The sequence below is a fragment of the Hibiscus syriacus genome, unplaced genomic scaffold (assembly GCF_006381635.1).
Source record: "Hibiscus syriacus cultivar Baekdansim isolate YM2019G1 unplaced genomic scaffold, ASM638163v2 tig00110206_pilon, whole genome shotgun sequence".
NCBI classification, from domain to species: domain Eukaryota; kingdom Viridiplantae; phylum Streptophyta; class Magnoliopsida; order Malvales; family Malvaceae; genus Hibiscus; species Hibiscus syriacus.
The window spans coordinates 1,727,308-1,747,722 of record NW_024062627.1 but is presented as its reverse complement, the minus strand read 5'-3'; the positions used below and the strand labels follow the sequence as shown (position 1 = coordinate 1,747,722).

General features: G+C 29.8%; 1 protein-coding gene across 2 annotated transcripts; it reads right to left on the bottom strand.

Annotated features, from left to right (window-relative positions):
* Positions 1-8,607: 8,607 nt before the first annotated feature.
* On the bottom strand, positions 8,608-11,172 carry LOC120219486 (multiple organellar RNA editing factor 9, chloroplastic-like). 2 transcript variants are annotated; one of them, XM_039216306.1, is made up of 5 exons: positions 10,787-11,172; positions 9,381-9,478; positions 9,233-9,298; positions 8,943-9,119; positions 8,608-8,856 (listed from the first exon to the last, which is right to left on the bottom strand). In XM_039216306.1, the coding sequence occupies exons 1-4, from the start codon at positions 11,125-11,127 to the stop codon at positions 8,947-8,949; spliced, it is 678 nt and encodes a 225-aa protein (XP_039072237.1). In that variant the 5' UTR covers positions 11,128-11,172; the 3' UTR covers positions 8,608-8,856; positions 8,943-8,946. The 2 variants fall into 2 exon arrangements, with proteins under 2 accessions (XP_039072237.1, XP_039072236.1); XM_039216305.1 differs by having other exon boundaries at positions 8,608-9,119.
* Positions 11,173-20,415: the final 9,243 nt, after the last annotated feature.

Here is a 20,415-nt window from a genome sequence, read left to right as displayed (position 1 = left end):
ATCTTGCTTTTTTTTCTTCCTTTTATTTGCATAATTATTGAGTGTTTTGCGGCATTGAAATTGGTTAATTTGCCATGCGCTGGTTGGAAACTAGGAAAAAAATTAGGGCAAGATTTTTTATATAGAGAAAAGTAATGTTATTTATGCTTTTTAAATATATTGCATCAATTGTTTTTTAACTTCTTTTTATTTACTTGAATTATATAGAATTATGATTTTCTTTACTATTATGCATCTTACTACAAGCAATTGAATTTTGGTACAATTAATGTTATTATTATTGTATTAAGTGTATCTAGAAATTAAAAAATGGAAGTCTAAAAATTTTAATACTTTTTTAACAAAATTGGCATACAATTTTTCTTATTTTTTATTTCCTTTAATATATCAAACTATATTTAATAATTTATCTAAAATAATGAGTACGCATTGACCCCTAAAGAGCCAAGTGCATCTGCCCCTGATTGTAACATTAAAAAGATCATATATGTACTTTTTTAATAGTCTTTTGTGTCTATAAGATAATATTCAGTGGCTTTTTTAACCTTATGAGTGTATACTCACCTAACAAATGTAACCGCTCAAACTTAAAACTTCTAAGAAAAACATTACTTTTTACCATTGAGGTCACTCATTGAATTTACTTTATAATCATTAAAAGAAAATTTTATTTTAATTAAAATATTGTATTATTTTGGAATTATGTTTCCTTTTCTCACAAGCAAAACTCAAATAATGCAACAAAAATGATCGGGTCCCCTACAAAATTGTTGTCAATCTCAATCTTTGTTGTTGAGATCTTCAAGTCGAGCAAAATTATTAATTTCAAAAACCTTAACTCGAATTATAATAAATCTATTAATTCATAAACCATGGTTAATTAGCCCATGAAAGGGTAACGTGGTCAAATCACATCAAACGAAGCATGTAGTGACGGTTGCATCTACTGGAGTGAAGAGGACTGAAACTCATATTGTCAATTTTGTCAGAATTGTAAATGAAGGGTATACATGTCATTTCATCTTCTAAAATTCAATTTTTTTTTGGTAATTCGCTGATGTTCATGTTTATAATTTAAAGTAAAATATATTACTGTCATTTGATTGTATAAAAATAATATTTTTGATTGATGATTTTCTAAATGTTACAACATGATTATTAATTTTTTAAATAGTTATAAAATTATTATTTTTATAAAATAATATTTAAATTTATATTAAAAAAGGACAAACTAGAATCTGGTAACAGCATTAACATGTGTTATTTGTAATAATATTTTTTATAAATTATATACATTTATATTATAATGTTTTATTTGGTTTGATATTTTATTTTTTAATAGTTTAGGTGATAAAAAATAATATTTTGTTTAAAATATTTTTTAATCATTAATAATGAGTGTATCCTATATACGTTGTTTGAACTCAAAATTTCAAAAGAGAATTATTCTCCTTTTAATTACAGACACCCAATGAATTCTATTTTTTTAATTATTGATCATATTAATAATATTAATAGAAGAAATATCTTTTTGTTTTTTGTTTTTTTTTATTATTTGAGATGGCAATAAGTGCGTTACCGGTGACGGGACCTAAGGTAGGTGACCCACCCAAGAGAAATGGCACACGTGGACCAAGGGTGACTGACAACTTGGCGATCTTGTTGATCAGATAGTCACGAGCGTTGGATTGTGCTGGAGGGATGATCAAGGGTAAAAGCAGGTTCCCGGTTGCGAATTGGTCCACGTGTGGGCCATGCATGTTCCCAAACGCGTGATATTTGCTTGACCTCTTCCTATTATGGAATCTGTTGTCCCAAAGATCTCACGCTTTCTTCTTTTCATAATTTATATTTATTTGTTGATTTTATTGCTTAAATATGTTGTTTTTAAATTTTATTTCTAAAAATAACATTTTTGTAATATTAATTAGAGAAATAATATTTATTATTGTCTCGTAAAATAAAAATACAGCTTGTTATTTTTTTGGATAAGCAAAATTTTATTATCCAATGAAAAAAATACAACAAAACATCTCAATTGGGAGTATAAACGCTACTTACAACAAAAAAAATAGTCTATACCCCAATAATTACATAAGTTTATATTAGCATAGTCAGTTCTATTGAAGTTTCTGTCAATGAGATTGAAACGAACAAGGTCTTTAATATTTTTTAAGACTTGATCTGTAGTTCTTGATTCTCGTATGAAGATTCGTCTATTTCTTTCTTCCCAGATCGAGTAAATGTAAGCTGTCCATGAAAGTTTCAGAATGGTGGTGAGTAGTGATTTGCCTTTCCAATGTTGAGAAGCCCATCCAATTATTGATTCCCAGGTAAAATGCATGATGCACATATTAGAAAGACTCGTGATTGAGTTCCATAGAGAAGTAGCAAAAGAACAGTCCATAAACATGTGGTCTCTAGTTTCAGACGTCTCGTCACATAAGCAACATAAATCATCAGAAACAATACTCATTTTAGAGAGCCTTTCCCGAGTAGGAAGGCGATCCAGAATAGTCATCCATGAGATAATACTCAGCTTGGGAATGTGCAGTGGAAACCAGATAACTTTGTGTCATGGTACCTTTGCATTTTGTTCTCTCAATTTCTCCCATATTTCTCTGGTCTTCGAAATTCCTGTGTTAATAATAGGGATGACTTCAGTCCTTATTTGAGAAGCTTCCTGAAACACCAGCTATAGGAAGAACTTTCACTGATGTCAGCAAAATTGCTACTTTTAATTACATAGCAGTAGGTTCCATGCTACCCACAATGATCCTTCACCAGCTAGTAGTTTTTGAATGAGCTGCACCATACAGGTTTTATTCCATGTTCTGATATTTTTTAAACCGGGGCCACCTTCAGATTGGGTCTGCATAATTTATCCCAACCGATCCTAGCTCCTGTTGCAGCCTTATCTGATCCTTTCCAAAGAAATCTTGAGCAGAGTTGTTCAAGTATTTTAATAACTTTCAGAGGAAGTAAAAATTGTCTACTCCAGAAATTAACCACATTGTAAATGACAGTTTTAATAAGCTCAAGTCTTCCTGCATAACTCAAGAATTTCCCAGACCAATGCTGGAGTCTTTGTTTGATGTTCTCAATAAGAGGCAGACAGTCATTTTCTGTTAATTTTCTAGTAACAAGAGGAATACCAAGATATCTAACATGTAAGAAACCAAGTTTAAAACCTGTACCAAATTTAATGTTTTCCAGAATTCTAGAGGAGATATCAGTTGAAAACAATTATGTCTTGCTTACATTAAGCTTGAGGCCAGACAGCTCAAAAAAATGGTTAAGGATAGTAATGACTCCAACAATTGATTCTAGATTTCCCTTGCAAAAAATTAAAGGACATATTTGGTAAGACACGTTTTTGTCTTATGTGACATATTAAACAATAAATATCAAAATTTTATTTGGTCGACATTCATGCGAGAGACACGTTTGATCAATTGTTTCCTTTAAGAATTTAAGAAAATATATTTTGTTTTTCTTTTGTGTATTTGGGAAATGTTTAGGGAACGACAGCCTGCTAAGAAAATGTGCAACCAAAAATGATAAGAAACCTAAAATGTTAATTGTTTTAAGATCTGCGCTTTTAACATTTTAGGTTGCGTTTAATAAAAAATATTAAGATTTTTTTAATATTTTTGGTTACGTTTTTCTTTAATCTTAAATTAAACCGTCGTACCACATAAATACTAGTACATTCGTGAAGAATTATATAGGAATTTGAGGTGATATTTATAATAATCATGAGAAGTAGTTGTGTGTTGTGTAGGAAAAAAATATTTTTCGAGTCAAAGTCTTCACCTGTTATTGTCGATATTTTTAGAGTTCAAAAGGAAAAACTATAAAAGAATATGTATAGTAAATTATACATATCAAATCTTTATAGATAATGATTTTTCTATAAAAACCAACTTTTTGTATCTGACAAATTAAAAGAAAATGAAATTAAAAATTAATTATTTTATTTTTATTAAGCTAAGAGTGATTACAAAGTAGTATTTATTTTAAGTACTCTTAACCATTTGACAATAAATGTTCAATCACTCTTGCACTCGTTGGTGTTTAAACTTGTGACTTCTAAAAATAACAATGATTCACTGAGGTATCAAATTTAAGTTCTTTCTATAAATATAAAAAAAATTAAAATTAAGGCAAGAATAAGGTTTTTGGGACAAAACGAAGGTGTTAATGGGCTTTCAGCTTATTGTTAGTGCGTAGATCTTAAAAAAATTATGCAGATTTAATAAAAATAAAATTGTCTCAATTAGACACACGGGCACAAAATGATGATATTTCAAAATTTTACGTTATAATTATAGTTTAAATAGCAACATGATTTATTCTTTTACTTAAAATACTTATTTTTAAAAATCTCTAAAAAAATGTGAGTGACTAATCACATTTTTTTATAATACAAAAAAAAAACGAAAACTAACTTAAACTAACTTATAAGGCTTTATAATAAGTCTAAGTCTGGCCTATTTAAGTTAATAGACTTTTAAAAAAACCCGAGCCTGTCCTTTATATTAAAATAGGTCAAGCCAGACCAGACTTTATGTAAGCTAGGCCGTAGGCCCCTGTAGGCCGGCCTGACCTATTTCCACCCCTATTATCCACTATAGTAGCTAGCCACCTCCCTTGGAGGAGAGTAGTAAAGAACCTCTCCTATTGCTTTGCCCCTCGCCAATGCTGCAAGTTTATCAGCTACCAGTTTAGCTTCACGACGGTTGTGCCTTATTTTTACAATCCAATCTCGGTGCAGTAGTTCCCGGATCTTTCAAACATCCGTCTCACTCTCAACAATCCGACTCTTGTTGTTGAGTATGTCCACCGCCTTAGCACAATCCGTTTCTAACAATTTTTATGTACCCATAACTCCGGTTTCAACGAATCATGGATTGCCCACATTTCCTCCATAAGAACAGAACAAATTCCTAAGCTCCAAGCAAACTCAAAGAGCCATGTACCTTGCTCGTCTCGCAGTACTCCACCCGCAGCAGCCATCTTCATCGCTCCACCTACAGCTCCATCAGAACTCACCTTTATCCAATTCATAGCAGGCCGACTCCACCGAACAGCAGCACGATCAACACCCTGACGTCCTAATCCGATCGTTCACTCTCCAAAATTTTATTTTTAAACTGCAAGCGACTAAGCACATCTTTCACGTACATATTAGTTGAGACATCACTAAGAATAAATATCACCTTATCAAATGTATCTTTCAAAATACACGAATGATAAAAAAATCACTTCCACTCTACATAACAAAAACAAGTGTTATTTTCATTAAAAAAATCTAAAATGATATTATTTTTACAGATAATATTAAAAAAATATTTTTAGTTAACACAATATCTAGGGATGGCAAACGGGTACAGTTTCGTGGATTCCGCACCGTATCCGTTCCAATTGGGGCGGGGATGGGTATAATTTTAGCGGGTAGTGGGCGGGTATGGATTTAGAAAGTGGTACCCGTCGCGGGTGGTGGGCGGGTAATGGGTTTGAGACATTACCCGCCCCGCATCCGCCCGCCCCACATCCGCCCGCCCAGCTAAATATCCATTAAATTTTGGACCATTATGAATTTAGGTGTAATTTTAGAGACTAATTTATAAATTCTAATATTGTATAAGATATAACATGTAATTTATCCAACTCTCCAACAAATAGCAAAGGATATTTTGGGCATTCATGTCTCCACTGTCCCATCAAAATCTGCATTCAGTATAGGTGGAATAGTAATTGGTCCTTATCGTAGTCGACTACTTCCGGAGACAATTAAAGCATTAATGTATGCTCAAAATTGGCTTTGGGCCGATATTAAAGGTAATATTATTATTTAGTTTATATTAGTTGTCAAATTATGCTTAATTATCTTATTAAAGTTTAGTTACTAACTTATATTAGTTTTACTTTCTATTATATATGTAGGTAGTAGTGAATTTAAATTGGAGCGCTCTCAGTTGGAGGAAATAGAGAATGATGATTGTAATACTGGAGTATTATATGTCACAAAATATTGCCTGAAATTTTAGAATGTTGTGCCAAAGAACAAAATTATTATGTGTTTGTCATTTATGTTTCTAGACTTTAATTATGTCATTTATTATGGTATTTTATGTATTTTAAGATCTATATTAACACTTAACTTAGATAATCATTGGATTATTTTATTATGTTTCTTAATGGACATGTTTTTTTTATGTTTGTTGCTTATGTATAACTTAAGTTTGCTGTCAGGCGGGTCTAGACGGATACGTCGCTAGTGGGTAGTGGCTGTGGGATTGGATTTGAGAATGTACCCGAGTGGGCGGGTGTGGATTTGAAAATTTGTACCCATCATAGGTGGTGGGCGGATGGTGGATTGAAAAATATTAGGTGGATATGAAGATAGAGGAAGGGGTATCCGCACCCGACTCACCCGTTTACAATCCTAACGATATCATTTACACATCTATTTCTTTCAATAATAAAAAAGAAAGAAACGGGTGCACTAACATGAATCTATGTGTGCACCAACACATAAATTAAAATATCTCTTTATTAAAATATCACACAAATTAAAGGTGTGTTCTGTCAAAAATATTTTTTAAAAAGTAAGGCTGAGAAAATTGTCTTTTTCTTATATAATAAAAAAATAAATTTTATTTTTATAAATAGTTTTAAAATAATATTATTTTCATAATTAATAATATATATAGATAATAAAATCTCATTAATTACCTCGATTTTTTTCATAAAATAAAAGAAATGTGTGCGCTAATACAAATCCATGTGTTTCGACCCAATACAAATTCATAGGATCGAATAAAAGAAAACGTGTTTTTGGATAGAACTGGTAAAGTTGACCCGTATCCGATTACCTGAATTAATTTACTCGATCCGAGATTCGATATAGATCCAAATACGATTATCCAAAATTATTCGAAACTCGAAATAAACCGAATCGAACATAAATCGACCTGAATTTTAGTTAAATCGAAAATAACCCAAACCAAAAATAACCTGAACCGAAAGCAACCTGAATTTAATTTTCTAATATCATATCCAAATCAAACTTCGACCCGATTTTAACTCGATAGTCGAGTCTAAGTAAATGAAAAATTTATTATTATTATCATCATCATCATCATCTATCTTTTAATAATTTGATAAATAGTAAAATGATGCATATTTTATTCTCATTTTGTATTATACTACTAGTTAACAATTAGTCTATCAACTTTAGTAATAGTTAAATGGTTCAATATAACATTCTCTCATTTAAAAGATCCTCTTTGTATCTTTTATCCAATAACTTTTAAATTATTTAAAAATTATTTATATCAACATTCATTTAAATATAATTATTATATTATTTTTTAAAATTCAATAAATATTATATTTATAATTAAACATCTAACATCTAATTAAAAAATTTAGTTGAGAATAAAATTTATAATTCAAAATTTAATTTTCATCTAATTAAAAACTTTAATTGAGAATAATATTTATAATTCAAAATTTAATTCTTCACCAAATAGGTTGCACCACAAACCTTTTTAGGTTAGATCAATATGAAATTCAAGTCACAAAATCTATTATGTCTTATAAGTTCGAGTCAAATTGTCATCCATAAATGATAGTCTTATTTGAAACATTGAATGTTGAAAGTTGAACTTGAACCTAAATGATAAGATTGAGAAACAAAAATATATTTTTTTATAAGAATATATTAATAATTTTATATATACTCGATTGGACTCATACTTAACTCAACCCAAATTGACCCAAAAATCTAAATATTTACCCGACCAATACTATTCAATCCGATATTGACCTGACCCGAAAATCAATCGATCTGATATTGATCCGACCCAAAAATCAACCGGTCTGATATTGACGAGATTCGAAAACCAACCGACCCTATATTGACCTAACTCGATACCCTATCTAACTCGACTTACTATTGACCCGAATTGAAACCAAACTCGAAATAACCCATCCCAACCTAAACCCGTTCTGAATGACCCGTTTGCCACCTAGTTTTGGATAGAATGAAATGCTTTTTAAAAGAAATGTATGCACTACACAAGCTTATGACTTTATTTATTTATTTGGGTGAAGATTTCAGTAACGATTTGGGCGTATCTGGTTTAGTTTTAGGTAATTGATCGTTAATTTCCTTATATTTTATAACATATATTTGATTTAAATGAATATAAAAAATTAAAATTAAAATACAAAGGCAAGATAAAAAGAATGTAATTTTGGATGTTCGAATCGAGACAAATTTGGGATAAAAGTAAAATAAGGTTTGGGTCCAAATCCATGTCAAGGCAAGCAAAAAACTATAAAGGTCTATTTCCGCATATGGCCGAAAACAGTCCATCAGCATCTACCAGAAAATTTCAAATTATCATATATTTTAGATATTTTCTACTAATAATATATTCTCTTAGAATTTTATAAATTTGCTCTCCCCTAAAATTTTAGAAATTCACCCCAACATAAAATTTTGCATTTGTCCCTGTCCATATGGCTCATTGCTTGTCCCTGTCCATATGGCTCATTGTTTGAAACCGGACATAAATCAGCTGCGAGGTCAGAGGTTAAACACATGATGCTAACATATTTCTCAATTAACATCTTCTTCTTTTTTGAAAGTTCAATTAACAACATCCGAATGACTCTTATAGGTATATCTCTGCCTGCTTAAATAAACTAACACAGATTTTACAGGGGGAAATTTATAGATCATATATATGATACCGCAGAAAAAGCCTTCGGACAACATGTGGAATAGCAATATCAGCTTACCGGAAACGGCTTGTCGTTTCAGTGAAACATCAATGAACTCTTCACAAAAGACAACAAGTTGTGTGATGAAAACCGAACTTCAGACCACCATAACTAAAATGTTTACAGAAAGGCATTTCTTGTACCTTGTTAGGATGATGGTTCTGATTGACTCGCTGATTGCTTTGGCCTGTATTGTCCAGCAGGCGGGCCATCTTTTCGTCTCTCATATCGTTTGCTCACGTATTTTGAGTCTTTTCTAGGTTTTGGTTGATACGTAGGGTATTTGCAGGGAATTATTTCTCCATTGACATATTTATCACCTACAAAAAATCGAAAGCAAAAGCAGAAGCACATTATATGATCATAATCCAGCCGTCCAGGCGAGAAACAAAGAAATTTGTTGGCATAACCAAGGTTGATTAGCTGAAACAACCTCCGTAATTTTTATTTTTGACATCTATGTAGGAATCTGGCAGCACCCAAAGAACTCCGGGCAATCCTACATAAACAATGAAGTTCGTTCACAACTCATGGTTAACAAAATAGTTCAAACAAACAGGGCCGACGATAAATCTCCTTACCCTTGAATTTTTCAGAGGTTTCTTCTGATACAGTACATTGGAACCCAGTATAGGTAGTGGTGCTAAACGCATACATGTTCTTCTTTGCTTCTTCCATGCTGTAATAATTGGGGGGGTGGGGGAGTTAAAAACTTAAAATGATTAAAACACACACAAATCACAATAGTCTCCATATTCATATCGACTACGTTCTAACACATTATGTCACAACTAGCATCAACTGAACACTAGGCTTGAAACCTCAAGGCAAAATTCGGTTCGACAACAGCCCGCCATAGCAAAAGTTCCTTACATAAGATCTAATACTAGACCTAAACATGAAGAATCTGTAAAACAAGATGCTAATAAGTTCTATAAGCCACTAAACCCCCTTGGCACAAGCTTGTTCTTCAGATATTAGACGGAAATAACTTGATTTTGACCAAATTTCAGACCATCCATCAATCTCACGCTGATACCTAAGCCTAATTCATTATATCTGGCCTTGGAAAAGACTACAGATGGCCTAAAAGAATGCTTAATATAGAGCCATATGCAACATATGAGTTGCAAGCTTCACTAATATGTGCAAATGGAAATCGAAATAACTAGTTTAGATCTTATGAGTTCTAGACGTTAACTAACTCGGGTTTGAGTAGGATTGCAAACAAGAAACCTATACTCACAAGATATTTGTGTTCAGCTCGAAAAAAGCTTGAATTTAATTTGGTCATTCTTGAGGCCAAGCTAGAGATATCGAGAAAGCCAAGTTCAATCATTTTAATACTCATTTTGAGCAGCTTGTGAGCCTGCTCAAACTTTTTTGTGTATAAATGTATTTTTATTATTTGTTATTAAAGTACTACTTTAAGCCAAAAAAATGTGTATGGAACGTTATCGAGCTTAAAGTCTAGTTTGAGTCATAAATCATGCAAACATTTTGTTCCAAGCTCGGAAGCTCAAGCTTAGACAATCGTTTTCAATAGAGCTCGAGCAGAGCTATGAACAGCAAGTTTGGAATCAAGCTTGAGCTCGAGCTTCTCCCTGTTCAAGTCTGGCTTTACTCGATTACAGCCTTAGATGTGTGGATTGGAATCAGTATGTGTCCGACACAAATATAGTTTGGGATTTTTTAGTTTTTGCATGGATTTGGAGAATCCTTGAAGGTCATATCCCTATATCTATACGACACACAAGAAATATGAAGAATCCAAATAACATATGTCTCAAATTTCAATGATGAACTTTTATCATATGTTGTGGAAGTCATTATAATCATCCATATATAAAATTTATCCTCTTTTCTCTACTTCGAATTATAACGAGAACTCAATCAAACACAGCCAATTCAACAAAAAATCTCATCAAACCCTCTAATTCTGATTCTTCAGAGAATGAAGCAAAACCCAGAAAGCTGAAAGTCTGACCTGCCAAGAACAGTGGCAAGTGTGTTGAGATAAGCGTCAATCATTTGTTCCCTTGTAGGAGCAGGGTCTTTAGGGAACTCCATAACAATAAGCCAATGATTATAATCACATCCAGGCAACATTATGGTTTCCCTCGGCTCATTGCTGCTGCTCCTCTTGGACGAATAGTCACTGTCGAGTGCTGCAGCTCTGACGATGCGATGAGGATGAGCTGGTGGTGAAGGATGGCGGCGAGTCAGCGAGTTGAGTCCCAGAGTTGAAGGTGGAGTGAGTCGGAGACGAGTTGGAAGAAAGGGTTTTGTGGGTAAAAGGAGAGACGAAGGGTTTAACAGAATCGCCATTGGAGCTGTCTAAAGGATTAGATTTTGATATTCTGAATTTGATGGGAAATATGGTTCAAAGGTTTAGCCTTTTTTATATTTTTGGGCTTCGAATACAAATTTTCAATTTTTTGGACTAAAAGTCCAAAACTAATGGTTTTGAGTGTTCTTTTAAGTGAAAAATTAAACACGTGTTTGGTCAGTGTATAATTAGGATGACATATGGGGAATGGGTGGGCAGCAGCGGATACCTCCTCCCTAAAAATTTAACCACAAAATATTATTACTGTTAGAAATATTATAATGTAATATGTTATGGATGAAATTTCAGGAAAAAAAATTAATTGAGTGTAAAATCTGATAAATTCTCACACACTTAAGTAAAAAAATTTAATTAAATTCTTATTTTCAAATATAAAAATAGCAATAATATTAGCACCCCATGTCCCCAACCTTGTATGTAAAGAAAATTCGTAGAGAATTAGAGGTTTCCTTTTATTTTTGATGCAAAAATGAGATAATGCTGACAAGTTATTGGCCTAGAAACTGACCCTTATGCCCTAAACCCCACAGGAACCTTTTAGGACTCCACAAGTTTTTATTATTGTTAATGATGGACTTTTGATTATGATATTTAAGGGATGGAGTATAGTGTTTAGATGAGACAATCTCAACCGTAAAAAATAATTAAGAAAATAAAATTACTTTCAGCCCCTAAAACTATAATATTGTAAAAATTTGTTTTTTTAATAAAAATATATAGAATGAATTTAATCACCATAAAACAAATATTTTTTTGTAAGGCGTTTTATATAAAAATAAATATATCTATATTTTATTAACCCAATTCATGAGCAAAGACTACAACTATTCTCCAAAATATTATAACCTCAAAGAAATCAAGCACAATGAGGAGGAGCTATAATAAAAGTCCATCAAGAATATATACAAATACATGTATGATCTATTGATATAATATAAACTTTTAAATTTTAGACGTTCTTTTTAAATTGTTTTAAATTTTAGATGTTCTTTTTAAATTGTTGGATAAATAAAAATGGACGATTAAAATTAATACTAAAAATTACAAAATAATGAATTTTCTCAAATTTAAAACTTTAATCCTAACCATTAAACTCAATTAATTCAAAGATCTAAAAGTATATGAAATTTTAAATTTTACGCTATTTAAGTGAATACTAAAACTAGGATTGTGAACCTCTTATTGACAAAATTAGAAAACGATTGCACCACTGGTCTGCCTGTAACCTCAGCTATGCAGGCATACTTGAGTTAATTCGGTATGTTTTGTTCAATGTTAGTAATTTCTGGTGCAGACAACTTGCACTCCCAGCATCGATCTTAAAAACCGTGGATCAGCTTTGCTCACGGTACTTCTGGAAAGGAGAAGATAAGTCTGTTGCCGGTGCTCGGGTAAGTTGGGATAATAATTGTCGTACGAAGTATGAAGGAGGCATAGGACTGATTATTATCTCCATTTGGAACAAAGCGTGTATTATTAGCCTTATAAAGAAAATTTTTGCGGGTGATGGCTCTCTATGGGTTGCATGGCTACAAAATTATATCCTTAAAGATAAAGACTTCTGGCAATTCGAACCTGGAAGTAACGTTAGCTGGGGTTTTAGAAGGATTTTAAAGCTAAGACATACTGCTTTTCCTCTTATTTCTACTGGTTCGTTGCAGACAAAGGAAATTTGGGACAGAATTCGGTTGCAAGGGCAGAAAGTTCCTTGGCATCGTCTCATTTGGTACCCTATGCATATTCCTAAACATAGCTTAATCACTTGGATGGCCATTTTGAACAGGTTACCAACCAAAGATTGGTTACACAGAATGGGAGTTCCCACAGATGGTCTCTGTGTTAATTGCAATTTATACCAAGAAACTAGAGACCATCTCTTTTTTCAACTGCTCCATGGTTATTCGTCTTTGGAAATCCATCTTAAATTTGAACGGGATTAATCATAATTTTTTGACATGGGAAGATATGGTCGATCGTGCTAGCTTAACTTGGAAGGGAAAGTCCTTACTCACCACCATCTTGAAAATCTCGTGGAATGCGTTCATCTATCACTTGTGGCAGGAACAGAACTAGAGAACATTTCGGGGTCGTTTCCGGGCTGTTGACGCAATTCTCAAAGACATCATTGATACTGTTGGTATTCGACTTAGGGACAAAGCTATTAACAAACTATATATTATTAACTTTAACCTTTGTAATGATTGGGGTATAGTCTAACCAATCATTGGTGTGTATTTAGGCTTTTGTTATTTTGTTGATTGGTTATTGGTTGTAGTTTGACTGTGCTTTTGGGTAATAAAATTTTGAATTATCCAAAAAAGACACACACATATATATGTACGAATTAGAATATATTTACACAATGTAAAAAACTTTTAGTTTTATATTGATTTATTATAGTCGGATGAGTACAAATAGACGGTTAAAATTATCTCCTTATTTTTTTTAGTGAATATCATCTCATTTACTACTTAATATCAATTGTCTATTTTCGTTAATCTAACAATCCATAATTAAAATATTTTATATTGTGTAATTGAATCTTACTTTTATATATATATATGATAGGCTTTGGCCAAGTTAATTGAGCAAAACGAAATCGAATTTACTAAAAACAAAGATAATTAATTATTTGATTGGTGAAAAAGAATATTTGATGAAAGAGGGTGAAATCCCATCAGGTGGGACGGGTGATGGGGTTAAAGCCACATTCCCACTACTCTACTTGTTTATTTACTCATCATCTTTGAATTGAAACATCGCTTATACCATAAATATTTTAATATTTTCAATGGTGGAAATTGTAGCTTCAATTTTGGGGATGGGAGAGAAGTTTCTAACAAAGTCAACTACAAGAGAGAGATGGCCATTTAAAGTACAACTCTCCTAAATGTTTTGTTTAACATAATCATAATATTAAATTTATTTGTTATATTATTTATCATTCTCATGCTTATCTTTTTTTAAATCAAATTTAACTTTTCGATCTTTCTAAAAAAAATCAAACTCAACCTTTTGAGATTTGAATTACTTTTTTTTAAAAATAGGAAATTAGGTTTTCATTAAATAAAAAACACAATGTACAACAAAAAAAACACAACCTCAATATAAAAAAATAAAAGATTTGAATTACTCGTTATCTTTATCGGACGAGACACTTTACGGAGTAATAAAGGAGTGGTGAGCGAACCAAACTATCGGGCAAGTTGTTTCGCTATAGAATTCTGATTATATCGTCAAACAACCTTTTATCAAAGATGATATCTAACTCTACATAACCACCGACAAGCCAATTTAAAAACAAATGTCGCGAGCACCAAAACAACTACAAATATATGAGAAAAAATTCAAAAGTCATAATGAACGTGCCACAATAATAAAGGAAAAACATGTCGCAGTGATAGATTTATATTTAAAATTGAAAAAAAAAACAATAAATTTAAGAAAAAAGAAAATAAATGACATAATATAAAAAAGAGAATTAATAATCATCAGAAGTTGATAGGAACATTAAAATTAATGTCATTAGTCATTATCAACTAAAAAAATCAAAGAAAAAAATAAGACTGCACAAAAAATTTTAATTATTTATTCAAAGATTCTCAATTATTTAGGATGAATAATAAGATAATATTTATTCTTAATTATTTATTATTAAATGCTCATATATTACTACATATATGATACTTGAACATAAGATCTTAAGAAATAACAATAATTATTTAATTACTAAGATCGCTTTGATAGTAATATATATCCAGGAAGTCAATGAGAATGAACATATTCTTTTATCCTAATATATCTGTTTCTCTATAATTTTTCACCAACCAGTGAGTTGCCAAGCACAAATAGCCTTTTCAAAAACATCCTCTGGTGGCTTCACCATGATCTCTCCCAACTTAATCAACGACAGAATGAATTATAACGATTGATTGGAGTTTGGATTTCTCCCATTGAAAACTTCACCTTGTGAACCAGTCATTTAAACAAATTAATCGAAAGCAAAATTGAACAAGAAATCAAGAAGAAAGTGAAAGTGAAAGAAATTGGAAGAGAAACGAAGAATTTGCAGAGAATTTGGTTAAGAAAGGAGAATTCCAATCACTCATTGCTCCTGCTAATGTGCGCTGATAACCTTTTTCAAACGTATGCCATTTTAAAAAAAAAATTCATTTGTTATTCTTTCCGGAAGATTTTTATTCGAGTCAGTGACATATTTAAAAATTTAAAGGTAAGGATTCAAAATTTTAATATATTTTAAAAAAAATTATATACAATTTTTTTTCAAAATTAAATTAAGTTTAACATTTTTTTCAAAATAATGATTGTACAATTACTCTTCTTAGAAGATGTATATTTTTGTCCCTAATTCAAGTAATAACATCTACAACGTATATGTTTATTAGTAATTAATAAAAAATTTAAAAAAAATATTATCTTATAATTTTATACTCCTAAAAAAATTAAATTCATTTTATAAACCTTTCAAGTTTATTAAAATTAAATTTCAACGAGATTGGTTTAAGTAGTAAGCAGTTTGATATCGTTTAAGCAAATTTTGAGTTCGAGTTATTGTGTATGCAGAAAATTTTCATTGGAATACTCATTCACTAAAACTAAATGTACTATCTGAATCAATCCAAATTAACCAAAATTAAACCTTAAAAACTGGAGAAGCAACCATAAAAATTAAAATTACAATAGCATTAGCATTAGCATGAGAATCCAAAAAGAAATAAACCAACTCATTATTATACACGCATATACGCGGTGGATCCTCAAATGGACGTCTTTTTAGTAGACTGGAAAATCTAGATGAATTTTTAAATAATATAGCATGTCATAACTTTTTAAAAATAAATTTCAACATTAAATATTTCCGAGAAAAGTATTTTTAAAATAATTTATAAATTGACAAACGCACAACGAACATAAACGTAGCGATGATTCTAGGAAATAAAAGTATGGTTTAAAAAATTAATATTCTTTTAAGAAAATAAGTATATAAAATTCTTTTTAAATTTTCCTCCTCTTAAAACCAATTTTCTCTTTTTTAAAAATTTAGTCCCTCAATTTTTTATTATTTTTTTACTTTTATAATTATTTCATTTTATATCCTTAAACCACATACTCTACTAACACTATAAAATACTCGTGTAACTTCAATTTCTATTATTAACAACAAATGTCTTCTCTTTTTAATTTAGTCATGTTTTATTTAATTTAGTCCTTTGGTTAACTTTTTTTTTTTATAAATTCTTTATTTTCAATGATTTTGTTGACTCATTTATACTCTCATTAATAATTTATCCTAAAAATCTCTTTTTTAAGAATTAAATTATAAATATATTTTATAATTTTAGATGTTATTTGATTTATTAAATAATATTACAAATCTTATTTACACATGTGAAACAAAAATAAAATATGATTAGAGAACGTTGTTTAAATTGTAACCTATATATACCATACTATTATAAAAAATACTATTAAAATTAAAGAAAAATACAGACAACTCGATTTGATTTGATTTGACTTGAAAAATGCAAATAAAACTTTAATCATATAATAAAACTAATCAATTTGACTAACTCATAATTTTTTGACTTGACTCAATCAAATATTCATTACCATCCAATCTTATTCAAATAGAATAACAAATTCGATAAGCAAGCATATTTTGTTGGTTGGCCAAGCTACTCATTTTTGTTCTCTTATATCATCTTAGGTTATGAGTTCTAAATCCACTAAGAATACCTCCCTTCTTTCTTATAGAGTCCCTTTTTTACTCCTCTCTAGATAAAATTAGGATTAAGATTAAATTCTGTCAATAAATAACAAATTCAATATGTGAAAAATATATAATGTTTCACACATTAAATATGAGTGATTAATAAGGTTAAGACTAAGACCCCCACTAGAAATGAGCTTTGAACTTAGGAAAGTCGCACTCTTTATTATTAACTCGTGTGGATTTTATTTCTCTCTCTTACGCAAGGACTCACCACTTTTAATTAGGTCAAAAGCCTTCGCATTTTGTCTCTTAGCACAACCTCATCCCACCCCTATATAACATTAACATCATGTTGCCCATTATTTATTATTCAATTATTACTAATTTAAAGAAAACATATTTTTGGTGTGTTTAATATAAATTATACATCTTTTTAGAATAGTTAGATAATTAAAAATAAATATTTAAAATTATCCTTTTTGTTTTTTTAATAAATATCTTCACATAACCATATTTTCTACTACTATATAGTGTGAACAAATCTTACTTCATATATATATATATATATATATATATATATATATATATATATATATATATATATATATATATATATATATATATATGTATATATTCCATTTTAATCAAGGTCACGAAGTTTAATCAAAATCACCAAATATTGGTTAATATTTGTTATTATGATGTAAGGTTATATTAAGGACCATCCCTTAAAGAAACTTTTGACAATAGTTAATAGTTAATTTAGCTTAACAATATTACATATTATTAATATTCTCGACAAATCCACTTTACTATATAGTAGGTAAAAAACAAAAAAGAGGGGAAATGTGAAAACAAAAGTGAGATTGAGGTATGAGGTTTAGTCAATTTGAAACATTGTGTAATTTGATGGCAAACACAAAATTATTATTTGAAAATGACACTCAACCTCCCAAATTCACTAGGTTTCAAAATCCAATTGAGTCGTAATATTTGGGAAAAATATTATCTATAAATTTTAAAATTACAATTATTCGATTAAAATCAAATCAAATTTTATTTTTATTTGTTCTATAATTTTTATAATGTAAAATAAGAATTTTAAAGTGAAAATGTCTTTAAACATAATATTAGAATTATTAATTATGTTATATTTATTTGAAGGATCAAAATTTCATAGAAATTTAATGAAAAAGATAATAAAAATTTATCAAATAATGTGAAAAATTCAAAAAAAAATGTCTATTATAAGAAAGTACGAATAAAATATTATAGAAAACTCACGGAATATGACCGAACCAATTTCACCCCTAATATTTTCATGATTATCGACTACATTTATGAAACAAGAAAAATATTTTCATTGTACTTAATTATTGAATTTACTTATCGTGAGTAAATAAATGATATTATTGAATTTATTTATAGTGAGTAGGGATGGATTGAAGGGGATGAGAAGAGGTAGTTGTTCATCTAAAATTTATAATTTATCATATATTTGAGATTTTTTAAATTTTTATTGATAATACATTTTCACCCTCCTAAAATTTTGTATGTTCACTCATCTTAAAAGTTTTATAAATTCTCTTCTCTAATATAAAATCATACGTTTATATATTTTAATTGTGGTGAAAGAATGGAAAAATAGCACACGATAATGAAGCCACTTGATGTTTTTGAGTGTTAAAATTCAAAGCGGCTGCAAGTTGTTTTTTTAATTATTAATAAAAGTAATTTTAAATATTTTGAAATAAAACCTACATAAACACGTGATTACTAAAATGATTGAAAAATATTACTACTAAAAAGATAAGTATTTAGTGCACCAACAACTTGCGATGGGAATATTTATATATATAAAAGGAAAGATTTTGTTTAGCCCAATCATAAATTATTTCAATGTTCTAATATTGTGGAATATTATAATTATGAACATGGGAATAAACTATGTTAGAGTTTGTTATGGTTTGTTATTAGTTTGTTATAGTTGTTGGTTACTTGGGCTATATAAGCCACACTTATATTAGATTGTAGGCATAGTACTTTCTTCAATGATCAATAAAATCTTCATTCTGTCATCTCTCTATCTTTAAGTTTCCTCCTCCTTCATTTGAGCTTTCATCATTCTTAGCCTCCATGACAGCATTCTCACAAGCTACTATATAGAAAAGAAAAATAATATATTTTTTGTTCATTAAAATAGTAAATTTCAACATTAGGTAAAATTACAGTATAAAATACAAAATCATTTTAAATAGAAGTTAAATAATCATTAATGGTGGAGTAATAAAACAATTATAAAAAAGAAGTGATGGGGACGTGTAATGTAAACGAGACAAGAGGTGAAGTGGGGAAATGATTAAGGGAGGAGAAAGGGAAAGAATAAAAAAAAAAGGGGGTCATTTAAGGGCTCTGAATTTGAGAGGGGTGTGGGGTCCAAGTATTTTTGCACGCGCGCACGCCTCGTGGACCCCAGTCGTTGACTTTTAGTTAAATTTCAAATGGCATAGGCTTTTTTTTATAAAAAAAATCATTTTTAAGAAATAATTGTTGAATTTGGAGGACGAGTGTCTTCTCTTTGCCTCCAATCCATTATCGCCTAGTTTAATGGAAAATTAAGTATTTTTATAATAAAAACTGAAATTTAAGTTGGATATTTTCTGTAAAATATTATAAAGTAAATAAATACATAAGAAAACTAAAATTATATAAGAATAGGAGATTGTAATTTAATTGAAAAAGTATTATTTCAACTGCAAAAGAAAATTAAAAGGTATTTAAAATATCAAGGGAGAATTAAAAAAGAAGAAGAAAGATTCAATTTCAAATTGACCTTTTGACCTGAGATGTCAACCGCATCCCGATTACTGTTTTCTCTATGGTACTTCCGGTTAAACTGTTGAATCGTTTGATAGAGACGTTTCGCTTTGAGTCGGCTCAATTTGGATTAAATTAATTTAAATTTTTCATGTATTTCTATGATTTAATGTTGGTTAAAATTTTCAAAATATGTTGTTATTGCTTTAAATTATTTCTAATGTTAAATATTTAAAGTTTTTTTTCCAAGTCATTTAAATTTGATAGTAGTTGATAAGTTTATAGGATCAAATTCGAGTTATTAGAATTTAAATAATATTATACTTTTGAAAATATTTTTTAAAAACTATCGATTTTTTGTAAATAAAAACTTTTACATAGATTTCTCCACTTATCAGAGTTTTTAAGAAGTTCATATCCTCTAAACCGACTATAAAGTATAGACAAGACATTCGACGGATTTATTTGACCTATCAAGGTGAAATTCAAGAATCTAACCACTAGATTTATTTAAACATTTTACCTACAAGTAATTATAATAATTATATAACTAACAACAATACAACATCAGTTATAGTTACTATAAATACTCTTCAATCACAATTGAGAAGGGATTCTCCCCGCTTATTCTCTTTTTGAACCCCACATATTCCCTTTATACATTTATCTCTCTCATAAAAATATCATCTAATGAATATTTATTCACCGGTTACAG

Coding starts and splice junctions, on each gene's coding strand:
- LOC120219486 (XM_039216305.1), bottom strand. CDS start 11,127: ATGGCGATTCTGTTAAACCCTTCGTCTCTCCTTTTACCCACAAAACCC. Junction 9,479..10,786: donor CTTGCCACTGTTCTTGGCAG/GTCAGACTTTCA, acceptor CAATTATTACAG/CATGGAAGAAGCAAAGAAGA. Junction 9,299..9,380: donor AACCTCTGAAAAATTCAAGG/GTAAGGAGATTT, acceptor TTGTTTATGTAG/GATTGCCCGGAGTTCTTTGG.